Raw genomic sequence first — 21,425 nt, 5'->3', positions numbered from 1 at the left:
GTGAGCATCACGGCAATGGAAACAATAAGCTGCACCATTGCAATGCTCCTCTGAATGTGAGTCGAGTGCAGAGCAATTACCACATCGGGAAGCTTCCTTACACGAGCTTTTGCCGTGACCGTACCCATAGCATGAGAAGCACTGAAGAGGACGGGAAATAAAACGCCTCACCCTAAGATTAATAGGTCCGATATTAACATGGTCAGGGAGGGTGGAGCCAAAAAAGGTGAGAAGGACCATGTTGGAGGAGTTCATCTTAGTCACCTTTTGTACAGAGATAGGACACATTGCTAGTATTTCCTCCTCTGGAAAGGTCTTGACTATAAACACAACCTTTACTATAATTAAAGGTTGGATGAGCCTTAACAGTCTCAAAGATGCTGTCAGTAGGGCATGGGAGATGTTGCAACATCCTCGCTTGTGTAATATCTTTAGCTCGCACTAGCACCTCTTTACCATATTTTTTTAGGTTACCCTCAGGAATAGTGCCGATTTCTCTGGCAAGATACCGGGAGGCATGAATGAAATTCCACGCCCATTTCTATAGTACGCCACAAACCAACGAGGAGGCGGGATCTGGCGGACCTCAGGAACTGAATTCTCTAAATAGTTTTCAAAAACATTTGGGATGTAATCCATGTCACTGTCTGAAATATTACGTGACTGGAGAAATTCAGTTTTAAAGCCATGGCCGGCGAGGGCAGAGATGCTACATGTTCATAAGCTAAACGGGCTTCATCACATGACATAAACGTCACATAGCAGCGGTTAGAAGGAAAGTCCTTATCATAAACCAGTCGAATGCGAACAACCGTACCATACGCCTTGAGAAGTGAGTGCAAGGCATGATAGGAAAATGATGGATTAACATTTACCATTACAAGAGAGTCATATGCAGCAGAAATGCGTCCTCAGAAGAACTCCAGAACAGGAGACTGCTGTGGGAGGCCCTTGTGGAGGGAATCCTCCTCCACTCAGACCTGAAGATGACGTCTCGTGGGCCAGGTCAGCCACCTCACGAGAACCTGAATGTTTTTTGTGTTTTCCCATAAAAAACAGCTACACAAAAATTGGCTCCAGGGGCAAGGGAAACCACCTACTGGGACTACAATGGGAGGGAGCGCTGGCTGCCGTGGACGGGGTACCTCGTCCCCATGCGGACCAGTCGTTTTAAAAACAGTCTCCACATGATACGAATGTTTGTCCACGACAGAGCTGAGACCCCCCTCCCAAAGCATCCCAACCTGGACACTCAACCATCCAGCACAGGACGGCCCCTATTGGGCGATCCCTCCAGCGGGTGGCTCCGCTGGTCCACTGGCAGCCTACGTAAGAACCATTTAGTCTGGTCCCTCACTGGCGTCCGTACTAGCATGGGTAGCCCTCTCCCCCTCGAAAGGGCAGAGCACGGGCCTAAGCCCCCTCTAGCCTAGCTCACCAGGTCACAGGGGCTCGCAAGCCCCCCCCACCACAACAAGGCGGTTCCCATCTGGGGGGGACAAAAGACCGGAGGCACGAGAATTTGCGAGGACCGGCCAGAACTCCAAAGCAGGTACGCCAAGCCCGAAACCGCTTCGCAGGACATGGGATATGGAAGTGAAGATAACTGCCTGCATCTGCACTGCAAAAACCCTTTGCTTGGAGCAACGTTCGTCGCCTGCAAGTCTTTATCCCTCTCCTGCTGGAGCACAACGGTCTACCTGGTATAAGGACCCCACAGCAAGCCTTCAGAACCCTATACCCCCACACACCAAGACCGCGAAGTCACCAGCTGCAACACCAAGACGATGACCAACCTTGCCACGACGACCCAGTAGAAGAGACTGCGACTATCGAGGAAGAAGAGGAAGAAGGAGAAGACGAGACCAGCCACCTCCAGATGTCGAGCACCCTCCAAAAAAAGAAGACGAAGAAGGCTGGACAACATCCAACAAGAACAAGAACAAGAACAAGAAATCTACCGCAGCCGAAGCTGAGCCGACTCCCCGACCAAGCGCACGGAGGGAGACAGCTGACCAGGACGGCGGAGAGGAACCACACACCATCCACTATCAGCTGAGAAGCAAGAACCCGGGAACCAGACGTGAAGACCCAGGGCCCAGCGAGATGTTCTTCTCAGACTTGATAAAGGGATTCGAGAAGTACAAGCAAGACAGGAAGAGAGAGATACCCAACCAACACACCTAAACATCTCCATTCCTGACGCCACCAACAACGACGCTTAGTCTCTCCTTGACAGGACCCTGCCTCCCCGCCCCCGCCCATCAACCCAACAAAGCTACTGAGGTACTGCACCACCTGCATTGAAGTACAGTAGCACGATAACACTCAGCATCATCTTTACTCTCCTACTAAAGCTCCCTTCTTATCACCCATCTATTCTACAACCAGACAAACGAACCCTTGTGCGAAAATTCAAAAGCTCTTATTAAAAAAGAATAATGCTCAAGTTGCTATAGACTTCAACACACACACACACACACACACACACACACACACACACACACACACACACACACACACACACACACACACACACACACACACACACACACACACACAAACACACACAAACATATTATATATATATATATATATATATATATATATATATATATATATATATATATATATATATATATATATATATATATATATATATATATATACACACACAGAAAGCTCTGGACATGAAGAGGGATTGGAGTGGCTACTGATATTCCTGCAGCAAGAGATCCACCGTCTTGAAAGGGCAGAAACGTTTAAGGATGCATCCATGGAAAAACGCACTACGCGGCAACAAGTCTAAAGAAGAAAGGTTAGTTTGGCTTCAGCCTTGCAGACGTCAGCTGAAAAAGTCCTGACACATTGTGTGTTTTGTCAGAAGAGACACAGATCTGAGAAGTGGTGGCACATACTTAAGTTAGACATAGCTGCCGTGAAGGAGAAAGGATTATGCTTTAAATGCTTTGTCTTGGGGCATCAATCCAGACGTTCTAAGGTTATGGTGAAGTGTACTCTGTGTAATGGATATCATAATGTTTTGTTTTGTAGATCATTAAAACCTTTGCATGAAGTTAATAAACCTACAAAGTACATAAAGCGTCTGTTACCCAGCAAACTAGTGATCCAGTATTTGTTCAGTCAAGCAATGATGTTAATGATGATAATGTTGGACATGTTGGGATTTTTCATGATCAGAGGGTAAAATCCACAGTACTGCAGGCAACTTTTTTTTTTTTTTTTTTTTAATCTTATGCCCTATAGCGCTTGTAGGTATACTTGAAGAGTATGGGAAGAGCTGTTAAGCTTCCACCCATTAGTGGCGCAGGCAATTTTATTTATGGTGGTACCCATATTAGGGGTCATATCACCACCCAATTGCATCCTTGGTGTAACCACCTAGAACCTGGGTATCATGGTAACATGTAAGTAACTTAAAACCACTCGACATATGGCGAAATTTTAAGGCGGTATATAATAGCATTTGAACTTATGTGTGGACGTCTGCCCTATTCCAAGGTCACCACCTTATGTTTAAGCTACAGTATTTGATTTGAGTGCAGATAACACCTATGTAAGTCATGATTTTGTTAGAAAAGACGTCTCAGAACGCCTAACTTCATAGAAGCTGTTTTATAGCAAGATATGACATGTGAAGTTTCCAGTTAAGGTTATGAGTAAAAAGAGAGACCAAAGATATTCATTGCAATAAAGCGAGAAAGTTGGGTGTCATTGAAGAAGAGGAGATAGTTGTTGCAAAGTTGTGTCGATTTTGTAGATGGAGGAATTGAGTTTTTGAGGCATTGAAAACTACAAAGTTTTCTCTGACCCAATCAGAAATCTTAGAAAGATCAGAAGTCAGGCGTTCTGTGGTGTCCCTGCGTGATCTGTTGACATCCTGAAATGTTGGTCGTCTCTGATAGGACGTGAAAAGATGTAGGTGGTATCATCAGCGTAGAAGTGGATGGGCAAGTTTCGTTAAGAAAATATTAATGAATAACAGAAAGAGAGTGGGTAAAAGGACAGCACCCTGGGGAGAAGAACAATATAACGGTCGGAGAGGAAACTTGAGATAATGTTGCAGAGAGAAGGATAGAAATCGTAAGATGGCAGTTTTGAAATCAAAGCTTTGTGCCAGACTGTCAAAAGCTTTTCATATGTGTAACACAAGCCCCCCCCCCCCAGATGGGAGCTGCCTTGTCGTGGTGGGGGGGCTTGCGTGCCCCTGTGACCTGGCGAGCTAGGCTAGATGGGGCTTAGGTCCTTGCTCTGTCCTTTCCAGGGGGAGAGGGCTACCCATGCTAGTAAGGTCGCCAGTGAGGGGCCAGACTAAATGGTTCCTACGTAGGCTGCCAGTGGACCAGCGGAGCCACCCGCTGGAGGGATCGCCCAATAGGGGCCGTCTTGTGCAGGATGGTTGGGTGTCCAGGCTGGGATGCTTTGGGAGGGGGTCTCAACTCTGTCGTGGACAAACTTTCGTATCATGTGGGACCTTTTTTTAAAACGACTGGTCCGCATGGGGACGAGATACCCCATCCACAGCAGCCAGCGCTCACTCCCATTGTAGTCCCAATAGGTGATTTCCCTTGTCCCTGGAGCTAATTTTTTGTGTAACTTTCTACATATGGTCAGACACAAAAAAACTTTCAGGTTCTCGTGAGGTGGCTAAACTGCCCGCGAGACGTCATCTTCAGGTCTGAGTGGGAAGGAGGATTTCCCTCCACAAGGGCCTCCCGAAGCAGTCTCCTGTTCTGGGAGTTCTTCTGAGGGTCGCGTTTCTGCTGCATATGACTCTCTTTTGATGGTAAATGTTATTCCACCATTTTCCTATCACGCCTTGCACTCACTTCTCAAAGTGTATGGCACGGTTGCTCACATTCGACTAGTTTATGATAAGGACTTTCCTTCTAACCGCTGCTATGTGACGTTTATGTTATGTGATGAAGCCCGTTTGGCTTATGAAAATGTAGCATCTCTGCCCCTTGCCGGCTCGGGTTTTAAAACTGAATTTCTCAAGTCATGTAATATTTCAGACAGTGACTTGGATTATATCCTGAATGTTTTTGCAAGCTACTTAGAGAATTCAGTTCCAGAAGTTCGCCACATCTCGCCTCCACGTTGGTTTGTGGAGTACTACAGAAATGGGCGCGGGAATTTCATACATGCCTTCCGGTACCTGTCCAAAGAAATCGGCACGATTCCTGAGGGAAATCTGAAGAAATACGGAAAGGGGGTGCTCGTGCGGGCTAAAGATATTACGCAAGCAAGGATGTTGCAACATCTCCCCTGCCCTAATGATAGCATGTTTGAGACCGTGAAGGCTCATCCCACCTTTAATTATAGCAAAAGTTATGTTTATAGTCAAGATCTTTATGAATTTTCAGAGGAGGAAATACTAGCAATGTGTCCTAGCTCAGTCCAAAAGGTGACTAAGATGAGGAACTCCTCCAACATGGTCCTTCTCAGCTTTTTTGGTTCAACCCTTCCTGACCGTGTTCATATCGGTCCTATCAATCTTAGGGTGAGACGTTTTGTTTCCCGTCCTCTTCAATGTTTCTCGTGCTACGGCTAAGGTCACGGCAAAAGCTCCTGTAAGGAAGCTGCTCGATGTGGTATTTGCTCTAGACTAAAGCTTCTTCCTGTTTCCATTGCCATGATGCTCACCAGGTACGTTCCAGGCAATGCCCCAGGTATCACCTAGATCAGGACATTTTACAGCTTGCTAACAACCAATTCATCAGTCTTGGTATTGCCCGCCGCGAACTCCTGTACCGCCAGAAGGATGGTTCTGGTGCGACTTCCTATGCTTCATTGTCCTCTCGCTCTTCAGCTGAGTCGGCCGGACCGAAGACGACAACTTCTGCTACCTCTCATTTGACCAATAGGTTTGCCCTTTTGTCCGAGCTTCTGTCTCAGTGTCATGACTCTTCTCCTGGTCCAGATGATATTCCTTATGCCTTTTTGCGTCACATGCCTGACCGTCCTTTTAACTTTTTATTAAACCTTTATAATATGATTTGGCATACCGGTGACTTTCCATCTTTTTGGGCTGAGGCAGTGGTTCTCCCATTTCCGAAGCCTGGGAAAGATAATCTCCGGGCTACGAATTACCGTCCTATATCTTTGACGTCTTGTATTTGTAAAGTGTTAGGAAAGATGGTAAATGTAAGACTCGTGTGGTACTTGGAGAGGGGAGAAGTACTTGTCATCGGTACAGTACGGCTTTCGAAAGATGAGGTTTACCGCTGATGCTCTTTTATCCCTAGAGTCTTCCTTTTGTGAGGCCTTCGCTAATCACCACCACCAAGTAACAGTCTTTTTTTACGTGGAAAAGGCCTACGACACGGCTTGGTGTCATGGGATTTTACAGTCTTTGTTTAATTTAGGTCTCCGTGACCACCTTCCTATTTTTATCGAGCAGTTTTTATCCAGACGTCTTTTACGGCTTCGAGTGGGGAGTGTTCTCTCCGATGCTACTGCTCTAAATGACGGTGTCCCACAGGGAAGTATTCTTAGTGTTACGCTATTCGCAGTTGCAATAAATGGTGTTATAGATACTCTACCGAATGGCGTTCACAGCTTTTTATATGTGGATGACTTGTGCATCTCTGTTGCTGCTGCTAGGATGTCACTGATTAAGCGAAAGCTCCAACTGGCGATCAATCGAGTGTCCAGTTGGGCCAACATAAAAGGTTTTCGTTTCTCCACCTCAAACACCGTGTCTATGCATTTTTGTCGTAATCGTGGCGTTCATCCAGATCCCGATTTATATTTAGCCAATAGACGCATCTCATGTGTGGAGGCCACTCGATATCTTGGCCTTTTGTTTGACAACCGTCTCACCTGGGTTCCCCATTTCCGTTCTCTTGAAGCGTCTTGCAGGACGGCACTATCCCTTCTTCGGGTTTTAAGTCACACCTCTTGGGGTGCGGACAGGGACACGTTGCTGCTGCTTCAACGTACACTCATACTTCCGAAGCTGGAATATGGCTCTGAGATCTACTCATCCGCAACGGATGCACGACTACGCACGCTTGACCCCGTGCATCATGCTGGGGTCCGCTTGACTACGGGTGCATTTCGGATATCTCCAATACCTAGCCTTCTAGTGGATGCTGGTTTCTGGCCGCTCGACCTCCGGTGCCAGTCTTCGATGCTCCGGTGTTGGTTTCGCGCTCACCGTCTTCCCGATTCTGTCCCTTGTCAGTCAATATTGCGGGACTCGCGTTCGCAGGCGTATGCCACTCGACCGAGTCTACCTAAACCTTTTGGCCTTCGAGTGGCAAATCTTATGGCGGACTCATCTATCGACCCCACTCTTGTCCTCTGTTTCCAGCTCCTACGAGTTGGTTATTGGCAGCTTCCTGTTGTGTCATTATGCCCTCCTACCATTGATGGTAAGAAGGATTTACTGCCAGCTCTGTCCCACACACGGATTTTAGAACACATTTTTATCGATTCTAATGATATTCCTGTTTTTACTGATGGTTCCAAATCCTACGCAGGCGTCGGGTTTAGTGTAGTTTTTCCCTCTTTTTATCGGTGTGGCAGCCTTCTTTCAGTGGCGTCCGTTCTTACGGCGGAGCTGTCTGCCATAGTCCTAGCTTTACAGATAATTTTTACTCTCCCTGTTTCGCCTCTTACAATTTTTAGTGACTTTCGCAGTGCTTTTACTGCTCTCTCTTCTACTTTCTCCCATTGGTTTTATCAGCCCTAGAGTGGCTATATCTACTTACCAGAAGAGGATATCGTGTTGGGTTCTGTTGGGTACCTGGTCACGTTGGTGTTCCAGGGAATGAACACGCAGACCGCCTCGCTAAAGAGGCAGCAAGTCGCGCTCCATTTCCTGCCCCTGTTCCGTTTCGAGATGTATTTTATGTAATTCGTGTGGCGGTTGCAGCAATTTGGCAAAGGAGATGGCTAACGGGGGCCGCAACATCGGAAATGGGAGAGATCACTACTTCCACACTCCCTCTGTGGACATACACCCATGTCCGGGATCGCCGTGCACAGACTTTATTGGCGCGACTTCGTATAGGTCACACGTACCTTACACAAAGGTACCTCTTGACCAGGGACCCTCAACCTTACTGTGATGACTGCTTGGTGCCGCTCACCGTGCGGCACCTGTTGGTAGAGTGTCCTAGTTTGATCGAATTACGACACCGCTACCTCTACCGCATTCGCGGTAGAGATAGCGGTGTCTATCATATCTCAAAGGTCCTTGGACTAGCGTGCCTGGCCCAATGCCATGACGTTTTTAGATTTTTGGGAGAAGCTGGACTTCTCCCAAAGCTGTGAATTTTATTTGATTATATTATATGTATTTTAATGTTTTATTACTTTTATTGTATACTGTATTTTAGTTAGTTTTGATTTCAAAATTTTACTTTGTTTTGTAGTTTTGTAGTTTTTAATTGCTTTTAGTTAGTTTTTTTTTTTTTTTTTTTACGATGTCTTTTTAATTTTACGATGTCTTTTTAACATTTCGTAGCGGCGCCAGATGACCGCTGATGTTGCGGCGCCTTATTTTAACACCCCCCCCCCCACAAAGCTTTGAATTTTATTCCTATTTTATTATGTATTTTAATATTTTATTTAGTTATTGTCTTTTTTAGTTTTTAACTACTGTATTGTTCTTAACTGCTATTTATTTAGTTTGTTATATAGTTTTCTTTAGTTTTTTATTCTTTTATTGTATTGTTTTTAATTAATTTTAATTAGTTATATATATATATATATATATATATATATATATATATATATATATATATATATATATATATATATATATATATATATATATATATATATATATATATATGCGCCATATGACCATTGTTGTTGCGGCGCCAAAAATTAAAATCCATCCATCCATCCCATCTGGGGGGCCTTTGTTTATGGAGGCAGTTGCGTAATGTATAAGGTGGTGAGCGCGAGATCGGGCAGACGTCCATGCGTAGGTTTGAATCCCATCACGTGCGGCCTTGAAACTTTGTCATTTGTCGAGTGGTTTAAGGTTTCCTACATGTCACCATGATACCCAGGATGTTGCGCATACGTGCGTAACGACACCACTTGCTCTCGTGCCCACAATCTTGAATCTTCAGAATTTTCTACCATCTGGCTAAGACTTCAATGTCACTCTCTAACTAAATTCATCTGTGCTGTATACCTCTCACCTAATTCCTCTGACTATGTAAAATTCTTTGACTATTTGACTTCCAAGGTGGAGCACATCTTATCTCACTTTCCTTTGCTGAGATCTCCATTTTAGGGATTTCAATGTTCACCACCAGCTTTGGCTTTCATCTTCTTTCACTGACCAACCTGGTGAACAAACCTTCAACTTTGCTATCCTTCATGACCTAGAGCAGCTAGTGCAGTTCCCTACCCGTATTCCTGACCGCCTTGGAGACACGCCCAACATTCTTGATCTTTTCCTAACCTCCAACCCTTCTGCTTACTCTGTTAAACTTTCCTCTCCGTTGGGCTCCTCCGACCACAATCTAATTTCCGTTACCAGTTCTATCACTCCAGTGCAGCCTCAGGACCCGCCTAAGCGGAGGTGCTTCTGGCATTTTAACTCTGCTAAGTGGGAGGAACTAAGGCAGTACTATTCTGATTTCCTTGGGATGATTATTGTTTTCATGTCAGAGATCCTTCTCTTTGTGCCGAGCGCATAACAGAGGTGATTATCTCTGGCATGGAGCTATACATTCCTCATACTTTCTCTAACCCTAAAGCTAAAAAGCCTTGGTTTAACTCTGCTTGTTCTCGTGCTGTCAATGATAGAGAGGCGGCTCACAAACGGTTCCGTAGCCATCCAACTGCTGAAACTCATGCCCTATATATTTCTGCCCGTAATCATGCCAAATCTATTCTCCAACTTACTAAAACTCTTTCATCAATAGAAAATGTCAAAGTCTTTCCAATTCTAACTCCTCTCGAGATTTCTGGCATCTAGCCAATAATATCTCTAACAACTTTACTTCTTCGTCTTTCCCTCCTTTACTTCATCCAGATGGCTCTACAGCTGTCTCTTCTTTTCTAAAGCTGAACTCTTCGCTCAAACCTTTGCTACCAACTCAACTTTGGATGATTCTGGGCATATTCCTCCTACTCCTCCACCCTCTGACTACTTCATCCCTAAAATTAAAATTCTTTATAAAGACGTTTTCCTGGCCCTCTCTGGCCTTGATTCTCGGAAGGCTTACGGTCCGGATGGAGTCCCTCCTGTTGTTCTCAAAAACTGTGCTTCCGAACTCGCTCACTGCCTGGTCAAACTCTTTCATCTGTGTCTCTACTTCTATTTATCCTTCTTGCTGGAAGTTTGCTCACATTCAACCTGTCCCTAAAAAAGGTGACCACTCCAATCCTTCTAACTACCGCCCTATAGCTTTGATTTCCTGCCTTTCTAAAGCCTTTGAGTCTATCCTTAATAGGAAGATAATGAGGCATCTATCAGCTCACAACCTTCTCTCTGATTGCCAGTATGGTTTCCGTAAAGGCAGATCTACTGGTGATCTTCTTACTTTCCTAACTGAATCTTGGTCATCCTCTTTAGGGACTTCGGTGAAACCTTTGCTGTCGGCCTTGACATATCGAAAGCCTTCGATAGAGTCTGGCACAAATCTTTAATTTCTAAACTACCCTCCTACGGATTCTATCCTTCTCTGTACCTTCATCTCCAGTTTCCTTTCCGATCGTTCTATTGCTGCTGTAGTAGACGGTCACTGTTCTTCCCTAAAACTATCAACAGTGGTGTTCCACAGGGTTCTGTCCTATCACCCACTCTCTTTCTATTATTCATCAATGATCTCCTAAATCTGACTCAATGCCCTATCCACTCCTATGCTGATGATACCACCTGCATTATTCAACAGCGTTCAACAGACGCCCAACCCAACAACAATTAAATGACTCAAGGCGAGATGCTATAGGACGCCTAACTTCTGATCTTTCACTTGTTTCTGATTGGGGCAGAGAAAACCTGGTTTTGTTCAATGCCTCAAAACTCAATTTCTACAACTATCTACTCGACATAACCTTCCAGACAACTATCCTCTCTTCTTCAATAACACTCAACTTCCCTCTCCTCTACATTAAACACACTCGGTCTATCCTTCACTAAAAATCTAAACTGGAAATTTCACATCTCTACTCTTGCTAAATCAGCTTCCAAGAAGTTAGGTGTCCTATGGCGTCTTCGTCCATTTTCTCTCCCTCCCAGCTGCTTGCTCTGTACAAGGGCCTTATCCGCCCGTGTATGGAGTATGGCTCTCATGTCTGGGGATCCACACACAGCTTTACTAAACAAGGTGGAATCTAAAGCTTTTCGTCTTATCAACTCTTCTCCTCTAACTGACTGTCTTGATTCTTTAAGTCACCGCCGCAATGTTGCATCTTTATCTGTCTTCTACCGCTGTTTTCATGCTGTCTGCTCTTCTGAACTTGCTAACTGCATGCCTTCCCCTCCTGCGGCCTCGCTGCACAAGACTCTCTACTTCTTCTCATCCCTATTCTGTCCATCTTCCTAATGCAAGAGTTAACCAGTATCTTCACTCCTTCATTCCCTACACTGGTAAACTCTGGAACTCTCTACCTGTGTCTGTATTTCCACCTGCCTATGACTTAAACTCTTTCAAAAGAGGAGTGTCAAGACACCTCTTACGTTAACTGGACCCTCCTTTTAGATTTTTTTTTTTTTTCTCTTTCTACTTTCCTCTTAACAGGGCCTGGCAACCAGCGGGATTTTTTTTTTCCAACACTTTGTTTGCCCTTGGCCAGTGCCCTTGTAATGTAAAAAAAAAAAAAAGAAGTGCTTGCCTAGATGATATGGGCCTTAATATGGTACCACTATAAATAAAATTGCCTGCGTCGCTAATGGGTGGAAGCTGGTCAGCGCTTCCCATAATATTTAAGTAGACCGACAGGTGCTATAGGCCATAACATAAAAAGAAAAAGAAATAAAATACAGGGATTGCCACAGGTAGCCCTGTAACCTCCTACAGTTTCCTTGAATTTCTTACATTATTATGCTCTTATGAGTGAAGCGACATGCTTCCTTTACATTCATCCTCCTTGAAATGATCCCTAATATTCTTTAAAGTTATTAACTCCTTTATTTAATTCCAATTTAGGTCAAACTGGCATGTTAGTAGTTCACTATTAGTGCCATATTTCCTTTCTTAAAGATGAGATTTATATTGTTTTGCCTCCACATTTTGTTGTGAATCTATTGATTTCGTAATTAATAACTAGCGGAACACTAATAACTATAAATATTATCTTAGTACTCAATTGTGAATGATATATTGCTGATTATTTTATTTTATTTGCAATATCAGTTCATTACATATTTTCTGCAACCTTTTCCTATACGAATAAAAAAATTGTTGAATGTTTCACAAGCGTTAATACAGATATGTCTTGCCTCACCATTGACAAACCGCTGGAGGACCTCAGGCTCGACGGGAGCTCCAGACTTCAACACTATGAATCCCCGTGGCAACTCCTCGAAGTCTTCCTGAGGCACACCAACCACCACAGCCTCGGCCACATGTGGGTGTTGTAGCAGCAAATCCTCCAGTTCAGACGGCTGTACCTGGAAATTATTGCCAAGAGGTAGGAATTTCTCTCTCTCTCTCTCTCTCTCTCTCTCTCTCTCTCTCTCTCTCTCTCTCTCTCTCTCTCTCTCTCTCTCTCTCTCTCTCTCAAAGGAACATTTCTTAACAAGAAAATAACAAAGATCATGAAAGTAAACTTGGTTCAAGGAATTCAATTAATTTTATCTTACAAAGACTTTCATCTTATAAAGCATCTATTCATTTACTTTTTTCTCACCTGTAAATGGAACTTGGTTTTGATGAGGTCTTTAATCCTGTCAGTCAAGTATATGAAACCCTGGCTGTCATAATAGCCGTAATCACCAGTGTGAACCCAACCTTCGGCATCTACCATGGAGGAGGTAGCAGCTGGATTATTAGCGTAGCAGATCATTGTGGTGGGACTCCGCACCAAAATTTCTCCAGGTTCACCAGCTCTCAAGAGCTGCCCATTACTTGTGTCCACTACCTGTAAGCATTACCTTCATTAATTTAATTCTAAAAAACATTTTAGTTGCTTTAAACATTTTGTACCGGCGCCATTTGACCATCATGTTGTGCGTCTTCGCTTTTTTTTTTTTTTCGTAACCGGTCAGTCATTCAATCATTCTTATTGATAATACACGTGCAAGCGCGTGCACACGCACATTTTGGAAAAATTTTCAACTAGCAATAATCGCACCTCTGATAAGCCTCATTGGTTACGATACTGCCACTGAGCAAACACACACACACACACACACACACACAGTACTCAGATATCATTGCATTTGGTTAATTATAATATTCGACTATCATGGAAAAACTGTATACCTTAAGTTCGAAGAACGGCATAACTTTTCCAATACAAAGATTTTTCCATTCCTTTGTAACAATGAAGCCGGTAGCATAGCAGGCTAGTTCCGTCAATCCCCACAAGATGTATATTGATGCGTCCACCTGAAAATAAAAATAGTAGAATGCTTATTAACTGCTGTTTATCTTTACCCTTTGTTTAGTACATAACTACCATCATTACCTATCACATTCTAACCACTGACCTTCAACTCTACCTCAGTTCCAACATCTTAGTTTATGCTGTCATTTCTCTGGTGAAACATATTGAAAACTGAATGATGTGCATATTTATGAAATCCAGTCTACTATAATATTAAACGTCTGCAGCTCACTTATGGATAAATCAATTTATTGCAACCGATATACGGGGTCCTTTCCGCGGCAGGCTCACCTGCCTTTTTCACCCTCCCGCTGTCTGGGACCACGGAAGTCCTTGGCTCCTTTTTTTTTTTTCTTTGTTATGTCCTTTAGCGCCTGTAGGCATACTACTTGGAGAGTATATGTGGGAAGTGCTGTTCAGCTACCATCCATTAGTTACCCAAGCAATTATTTATATTGGGGCCCATATCACCACCCAAGTGCATCTTTGGTGTAACCACCTAGAACCTAGGTATCATGGTGAGATGTAGGTAACTTTAAACCACTCGACAAATGGCAACGTTTCTAAGGTTGTTTGTGGTGGGATTTTAACCTACGCGTGGACGTTTGCCCGATCCCACGCCCCCCAAATGGGAACCGCCTTGTCGTGGTGGGGATCTTGCGTACCCCTGTGACCTGGCGAGCTAGGCTAGAGGGGGCTTAGGCCACTGCTCTGCCCTTTTGAGGGGGAGAGGGCTACCCATGCTAGTAAGGTCGTCAGTGAGGGGCCAGACCAAATGGTTCCTACGTAGGCTGCCAGTGGATCAGCGGAGCCAACCGCTGGAAAGCCCCCCCAGATGGGAACCGCCTTGTCGTGGTAGGGGGGCTTGCGTGCCACTGTGACCTGGCGAGCGAGGCTAGAGGGGGCTTAGGCCCCTGCTCTGCCCTTTTGAGGGGGAGAGGGCTACCCATGCTAGTAAGGTCGTCAGTGAGGGGCCAGACCAAATGGTTCCTACGTAGGCTGCCAGTGGATCAGCGGAGCCAACCGCTGGAAAGCCCCCCCAGATGGGAACCGCCTTGTCGTGGTAGGGGGGCTTGCGTGCCACTGTGACCTGGCGAGCAAGGCTAGAGGGGGCTTAGGCCCCTGCTCTGCCCTTTCGAGGGGGAGAGGGCTACCCATGCTAGTAAGGTCGCCAGTGAGGGGCCAGACTAAATGGTTCCTACGTAGGCTGCCAGTGGTCCAGCGGAGCCACCCGCTGGAGGATCGCCCAATAGGGGCTGTCCTGTGCTGGATGGTTGGGTGTCCAGGCTGGGATGCTTTGGGAGGGGGTCTCAGCTCTGCCGTGGACAAACATTCGTATCATGTGGGGCCTTTTTAAAACGACTGGTCCGCATGGGGACGAGGTACCCGTCCACGGCAGCCAGCGCTCCCTCCCATTGTAGTCCCAGTAGGTGGTTTCCTTGCCCCTGGAGCCAATTTTTGTGTAACTTTATTATGGGAAACACAAAAACAGTCAGGTTCTCGTGAGGTGGCTGACCTGGCCGCGAGACGTCATCTTCAGGTCTGAGTGGGAAGGAGGATTCCTCCACAAGAGCCTCCACAGCAGTCTCCTGTTCTGGGAGTTCTTCTGAGGGACGTATTTCTGCTGCATATGACTCTTTTGATGGTAAATGTTAATCCATCATTTTCCTATCACGCCTTGCACTCACTTCTCAAGGTGTATGGCACGGTTCTCGCATTCGACTGGTTTATGATAAGGACTTTCCATCTAACCGTTGCTATGTAACTTTTCTGTCATGTGATGAAGCCCGTCTGGCTTATGAAAATGTAGCATCTCTGCCCTTTGCCGGCCATGGCTTTAAAACTGATTTCTCCAGTCACGTAATATTTCAGAGAGTGACATGGATTACATACCAAATGTTTTTGAAAATTACTTAGAGAATTCAGTTTCAGCAGTCCGCCAGATCCCACCTCCACGTTGGTTTGTGGCGTACTATAGAAATGGGCGTGGGAATTTCATCCAAGCCTCCCGGTACCTGTCCAAAGAAATCGGCACTATTCCTGAGGGTAACCTCAAGAAATATGGTAAAGAGGTGCTTGTGCGAGCAAAAGATCTTACGCAAGCTAGTATGTTGCACCATCTCCCATGCCCTTCTGACAGCAGGTTTGAGACTGATAAGGCTCATTCCACCTTTAACTATAGCAAAGGTTGTGTTTATAGCCAAGATCTCTATGAATTCCCAGAAGAGGAAATACTAGCAATGTGCCCTAGCTCAGTACAAAAGGTGACTAAGATGAGGAACTCCTCCAACATGGTCCTTCTCACCTTTTTTGGGTCCACTCTTCCTGACCGTGTTAATATCGGTCCTATCAACCTTAGGGTGAGGCGCTTTGTTTCTCGCCCTCTTCAGTGCTTCTCATGCTATGGGTACGGTCACGGGAAAAGCTCGTGTAAGGAAGCTTCCCGATGTGGCTCGACTCGTATTCAGAGGAGCATTGCAATGATGCAGCTTATTGTTTTCATAGCCGTGATGCTCACCAGGTACGTTCCAGGCAATGCCCCAGGTATCGCCTGGAGCAGGACATTCTACAGCTTGCCAATAGTCAGTTTATCAGCCTCGGTAGCGCCCGCCGTGAACTCTTGTACCGCCAGAAGGACGGTACTGGTGCGACATCCTATGCTTCATTGGCCGCTCGCTCTTCGGCTGAGTCTGCCGGTCCGAAGACAACTCCTCCTGCTACCTCTCGCTCTGTTGGGGCGGGTGGTCCTGTTTATCTGGCTAACAGGTTTGCCATTTTGTCTGATGACTCGGTTGAGTCATCTCTTAGAAGTGACGAGGAAAATACGGACTTGACCAAAGTCACCCATGTAGTAGATGTCCATTTGCCACCTGTATCTCCTAAGCCTTTCAAGGGTCTAACCAAACGGCACCGCGGCTCTGCGGAGTCGTTAGATTTAGCTCAGCATAAGCAGTCTAAGTTTTCTCCCGGTGCACATAATCGTGAGTCCTCCAGGGACCGCTCTGCTAGGGTAGCTCCAGTAGTTTCTGTCCAGCCTTCTGTGACGCCCTCCGTCTCAGATCGGGCTTCTTATGATGAGGACGGTCTGAGCATGGAGACGTCCGATGATATTGTCACAGCCGTCCCTCGTGGACCCACTGTATCGGAAAGTGCAGTCCTGCCTGATCCTCGTCCTCCGAGGACCAGTAAAAGTGATGATAGTTCGCATCACCCACCGATAAGCCGAAAGGCTGAGGTCCAACGACCCGGCACATCTCAACTCCCGGTGTCTTCTCGTCGTTTGATTATTTCTAGTCAGGTCAGTCACGGGCAGCCTCAAAAGGCTCGCTCGTCCACTGCACCCAAATAGTCGTCTTCAAGCTTCTACAATGGAACTGTAGAGGCCTTCGCGCCTCGTGGGGGGAACTCCGAGCTTTGCTGTCGGAGTTCTCTCCAGCCTGTGTAGCTCTACAAGAGACTATGATAGGTGATAGTACTTATTCTAGTCCTCCTGGCTATCGTGCCTTTTTAACACTCCTTTCCTGACCAGGGCCACCACGGTGGCACAGCTATTCTAGTCCGTCAGGATATACCTGTTATCCCGGTACAACTTAACTCTCCCTTCAGGTGGTTGCTGTTAATGTCTTTATGGGACGACTGTACACCATCTGCAGTTTATATCTCCCTCCTCGGCTTCCTGTCTCCAGGGTTGAGCTTGACGGCTTGGTGCGTCAGCTGACTCCGTCTTTTCTTTTGTTGGGAGATTTTAACGGCCGTCACCCATTGTGGGATGAAGGTGCTAGTAATCCTCGTGGGGTTTTAATCGGTTTTTTTATTGAGGATGAAGGATTGGAGATTTTAAATTCTGGGGATGTTACACATTTCCACAGTCCTACTGGGACTTTTACAGCTATCGATCTTTCTCTTTGTACATTTAATTCTTACCTTGATTTTAATTGGCGAGTCCTACCAGATTTACACGGTAGTGACCACTTTCCGATTTTATTAGAATCTGTGAAATCTGAGCCACAGTCATGGGATTTTACGTTCCTTATTTAATTTGGGTCTTCGTGGCCACCTTCCTATTTTTATCCAGCAGTTTTTATCCAGACGTTTTTACGGGTTCGAGTGGGGAGTGTTCTCTCCGATGCTACTGCTCTAAATGACGGTGTCCTACAGGGAAGTATTCTTAGTGTTACACTATTTGCAGTCGCAATAAATGGTGTTATAGATACTCTACCAGATGGCGTTCACAGCTCTTTATATGTGGATGACTTGTGCATCTCCTTTGATCATGTTTACTCTCCCGGTTTCGTCTTTTACAATTTTTACTGACACTCGCAGTGCTCTTACTGCTCTCTCCTCTTTTATTTCCCTTCACCCTTTGGTTTTATCAGCCCTGGAGTGGCTCTATCTACTTCAGTGGTTCCCAACCTTTTAGTGATCTAGTACCACTTGGAGGTCCTGTACAGTCGCCGCGTACCACCTGGTTCCAGAGAAACTCAATTCGATCAGATATTACTTTATTTACCATAATTTTACAAGTAGAACACACAAATGAACTAAAAAATTCAACTCAATGCGAGGGCTGCATCTGCTTCTTCTCCACCAGCTGGTCAATGCGGGGCATGACTTTGCTCACAGCACATCGGAAATCATGCCCGGGAGCAGCAAGACTATTTTATTATATGTTAGGGCCATAGGCAGTAAACATTTTTGTGAAGTAAAAAATAACTAAAAATCGTTCATGACCCCGAAAGTGCTCGCGTACCACCTGGAAGGCCCTCGCGTACCACTAGTGGTACGCGTACCACAGGTTGGGAACCACTGATCTACTTACTAGAAGAGGATATCGTGTTGGGTTCTGTTGGGTCCCTGGTCATGTAGGTGTTCCAGTGAATGAACACGCAGATCGCCTCGCTAAAGAGGCAGCAAGTCGCGCTCCATCTCCTGCCCCTGTTCCGTTTCGAGATGTATTTCCTCTAATCCGTGAGGCAGTTGCAGCAATTTGGCAGCCGTTTCGAGATGTATTTCCTCTAATCCGTGAGGCAGTTGCAGCAATTTTGCAGAGATGGCTAACTGGGGTCGCAACCTCAAAAATGGGAGAGATCACTACTTCCTCTATCCTTCACTGGACATACACCTATGTCCGGGACCGCAGTGCACATACTTTATTGGCGCGATTGCGTATAGGTCACACGTACCTTACACAAAGGTACCTCTTGACCAGGGACCCTCAACCTTACTGTGATGACTGCCTGGTGCCACTTACAGTACGGCACCTACTTGTGGAGTGCCCTAGTTTAATAGACCTCCGACACCGCTACCTCTATCGGTGCCGCGATGGAAATAGCGGTGTCTATCTTCTACCTGAGGTCCTTGAACCAGCGTGTCTGGCACTTGGATATGATGTTTTTGATTTTTGGGGGGAGGCTGGCCTTCTACCCTATTTGTGAATTTTAGAATTTTTATCTATGCATTTTGAGGTTTTATTTGGTTTTATATATTTTTTTAGTGTTTTAGCAACTTTAATTGTATTGTTTTTAGTTATATTTTACTTTTTATTTTGAAAATTGTTTTCGTCCTATATATATTTTGGTAGCAGCGCCAAATGACCTTGGCTGTTGCGGCGCCTACAGCAAAATCCATCCATCCATCCATCCAGAATTTTAAAAGGCACAAAATGCGACATGTGTGTGAAACCTTCCTGCCCGTTAAAATTCGACCCATTTAGCAGTCTCTAGCTACTTTTTACGCACCAAAGTTAACAGCTCTACTATAAGGACGATTGTCGAATTTTGGTTTACACCTCCTGATTCAACATGAGTTGGTCAGACGACACAAAAACCGCGATTTCGGTGGCGGTGTTGTGTTGGCCTCTATCGTACTGGGATCTTCATATGATGTTTTCATTATTTACTTACCAAGGAATTCATATCAACACTTATAGTATAAACATAGAAAGTTTATATAGATGTGTTCAGAATAAGGCAAATTGTTGGTTACTTTTTTTAGAGTGACATTATTTACAGGTCATGAAAGTTATGCCAACGATACGAGGAGGAAAAAAACTTGCATATTTATGGCTACGCTGTTGATGGAAGAAAAAGACAGTGTAACATACTGGAGATGTGGTGGGCGATTAAAGATAGACGACATTATTCAAGGAGAAGCTAGTAAGCACTCACATCCACCTAATGCCAGATTCAATCTGTCATTGAAAACTCTGAAGAAAATTCAAGAAAAGTCAAGGATTCGGAAGAAGCGACATCGACTATTATACAAAACCGCACTAGTGATTCTCGCACTTGATGCTGCAGATGCTACTCATAAGAAAGAAACTTTGGCAGAAATGGTCCGTAGACAGGGCACTGTACTAGACGGGGATGTTTTAGAAGAGAGGACTTTGTCATCTATAAAAGTGACAACCTGCTAATTCTATTAACGCCCAAAACTTTTTGTCCCGAAAGACCACTGGTTGTATGACGGGACTTTTGATTCTGCCCCATTAGGCATTCAATTATATTCTGTATATGTTATGCTGGAACAAGGCAGGGAACAAGAACCAAGCTACTTACATGATTTTCAGCACCATCAAACAGGTGAGACCGGATCTTAATTATTTCAGTCACTGCTGACTATGAAAAGGCAACTTTCAATAGCGTCACAGCATGTTTCTCCAACACAAACATTTATGGATGTTTTTTTTTTTCCATATCAGACATTGCTTCTAGAGAAATATGCAAGGCTCAGGACTAGAGACTTGGTATAATGATACAACAAATGCAATCAGATGATGAAACTGAAGAAATTTTATCAGGGTTTCTTGGCCACTTTCATGCAACGTGAATTATTATTTAAATCAAGAATGTGGAATACTTTCAAAAGAACACCACATGATCTTCCAAGGACTAGAAACTCTAAAGGGATGGCAAAGAACATCTGAACAGAATGACATTCACTGACCTTAAATTATGCTGTCTAGTTTTAAAACAAAGGAAAGAGCAATCAGACTGGGAATTAACCACTAAAATTGTACATTCAGGGACTGAAATGAGATAATCAAATAAAAGGTATTTGATATTAAACACAAAACTATTTGAGAGTATAAAAAAAAGAGCATATATCTAACACAATGTTCACGTCAGTCGTTGAAGAATATAAGAATATTCCAAAACTGTGTTTTTGTTTTTCTTGTCATAAATTTTACTGTATCTTCTATATTTCTGAAAATGTTACATTTTCGGCCAAATGTCCGTCGGACAAATGTCCTTTCCACAAAACGGCCTTTCGGCCGTAGAACCATCGGCCATAAGAATGTACATCGGTCATATGTCAACCTGCCAAATGTCCATTCAAGCAAAATGTCTGTCGGCTGAATGTCCGTCGCCCAATTAAATATTCGTCGCCCATAAGTCCAAACATGATTTACAGGGCATCTACTTGATTTTTTTCAGTTTTACGACCGGTTTCTGTTGTGTGTTAAGGCTACGATGGCCACCGCACTTAAAGGACTTTTCATTTACAACTTGGAAACAATCATCCCGAATAGATCCCCTTCCCATTCTTGGAGTGTGACAAGGATTAGAACTTTTGTCCCCCGGAGCGTGTGGTCTCAATATACCACAGAGAAACAATTTGATTTAACGGACGTCACTAAGATCACTTCTTACCTTGTTTTTGAAAATCTTCATAACGTACTCTGAAAGGGTACTTCCACCCGAGGTGACGAATTTCAGCGATGACAGATCGTATTCCTGGGTGAGCAATGATTCTCCTATCATTTTCAGATGGTGCGGTGTAAAGATTGCCAAATTCACCTGCAGAAAAAAAAATTTCTGTTGACCATTATGTTTCACATTTGATAATGAAATTATTCAATATGTATATATATATAT

General features: G+C 44.6%; 1 protein-coding gene and 1 non-coding gene across 3 annotated transcripts in view; both read right to left on the bottom strand.

Annotated features, from left to right (window-relative positions):
- LOC123517200 (luciferin 4-monooxygenase-like) overlaps positions 1-21,368 on the bottom strand; it is a 29,217-nt gene extending 7,849 nt beyond the window's left edge. Inside the window, exons 1-5 of one of the 2 annotated variants that reach the window (XM_045277220.1) lie at positions 21,201-21,368; positions 13,425-13,550; positions 12,850-13,080; positions 12,445-12,610; positions 2,675-2,805 (exon numbers count right to left, since the gene is read on the bottom strand). In XM_045277220.1, coding sequence (XP_045133155.1) covers positions 2,711-2,805; positions 12,445-12,610; positions 12,850-13,080; positions 13,425-13,550; positions 21,201-21,311 — 729 coding nt within the window. In that variant the 5' untranslated portion in view covers positions 21,312-21,368 and the 3' untranslated portion in view covers positions 2,675-2,710. The remainder of the gene's footprint in view (positions 1-2,674; positions 2,806-12,444; positions 12,611-12,849; positions 13,081-13,424; positions 13,551-21,200) is intronic. The other variant, XM_045277213.1, reaches the window with a different exon arrangement.
- LOC123518822 lies at positions 13,199-13,338 on the bottom strand. The gene has a single exon (XR_006678889.1). It is a non-coding gene; the product is annotated as a U4 spliceosomal RNA (small nuclear RNA).
- Positions 21,369-21,425: the final 57 nt, after the last annotated feature.

Source organism: Portunus trituberculatus, chromosome 6 (genome assembly GCF_017591435.1).
Source record: "Portunus trituberculatus isolate SZX2019 chromosome 6, ASM1759143v1, whole genome shotgun sequence".
Lineage (NCBI taxonomy): Eukaryota > Metazoa > Arthropoda > Malacostraca > Decapoda > Portunidae > Portunus > Portunus trituberculatus.
This window is presented reverse-complemented; position numbering and strand designations above follow the sequence as displayed.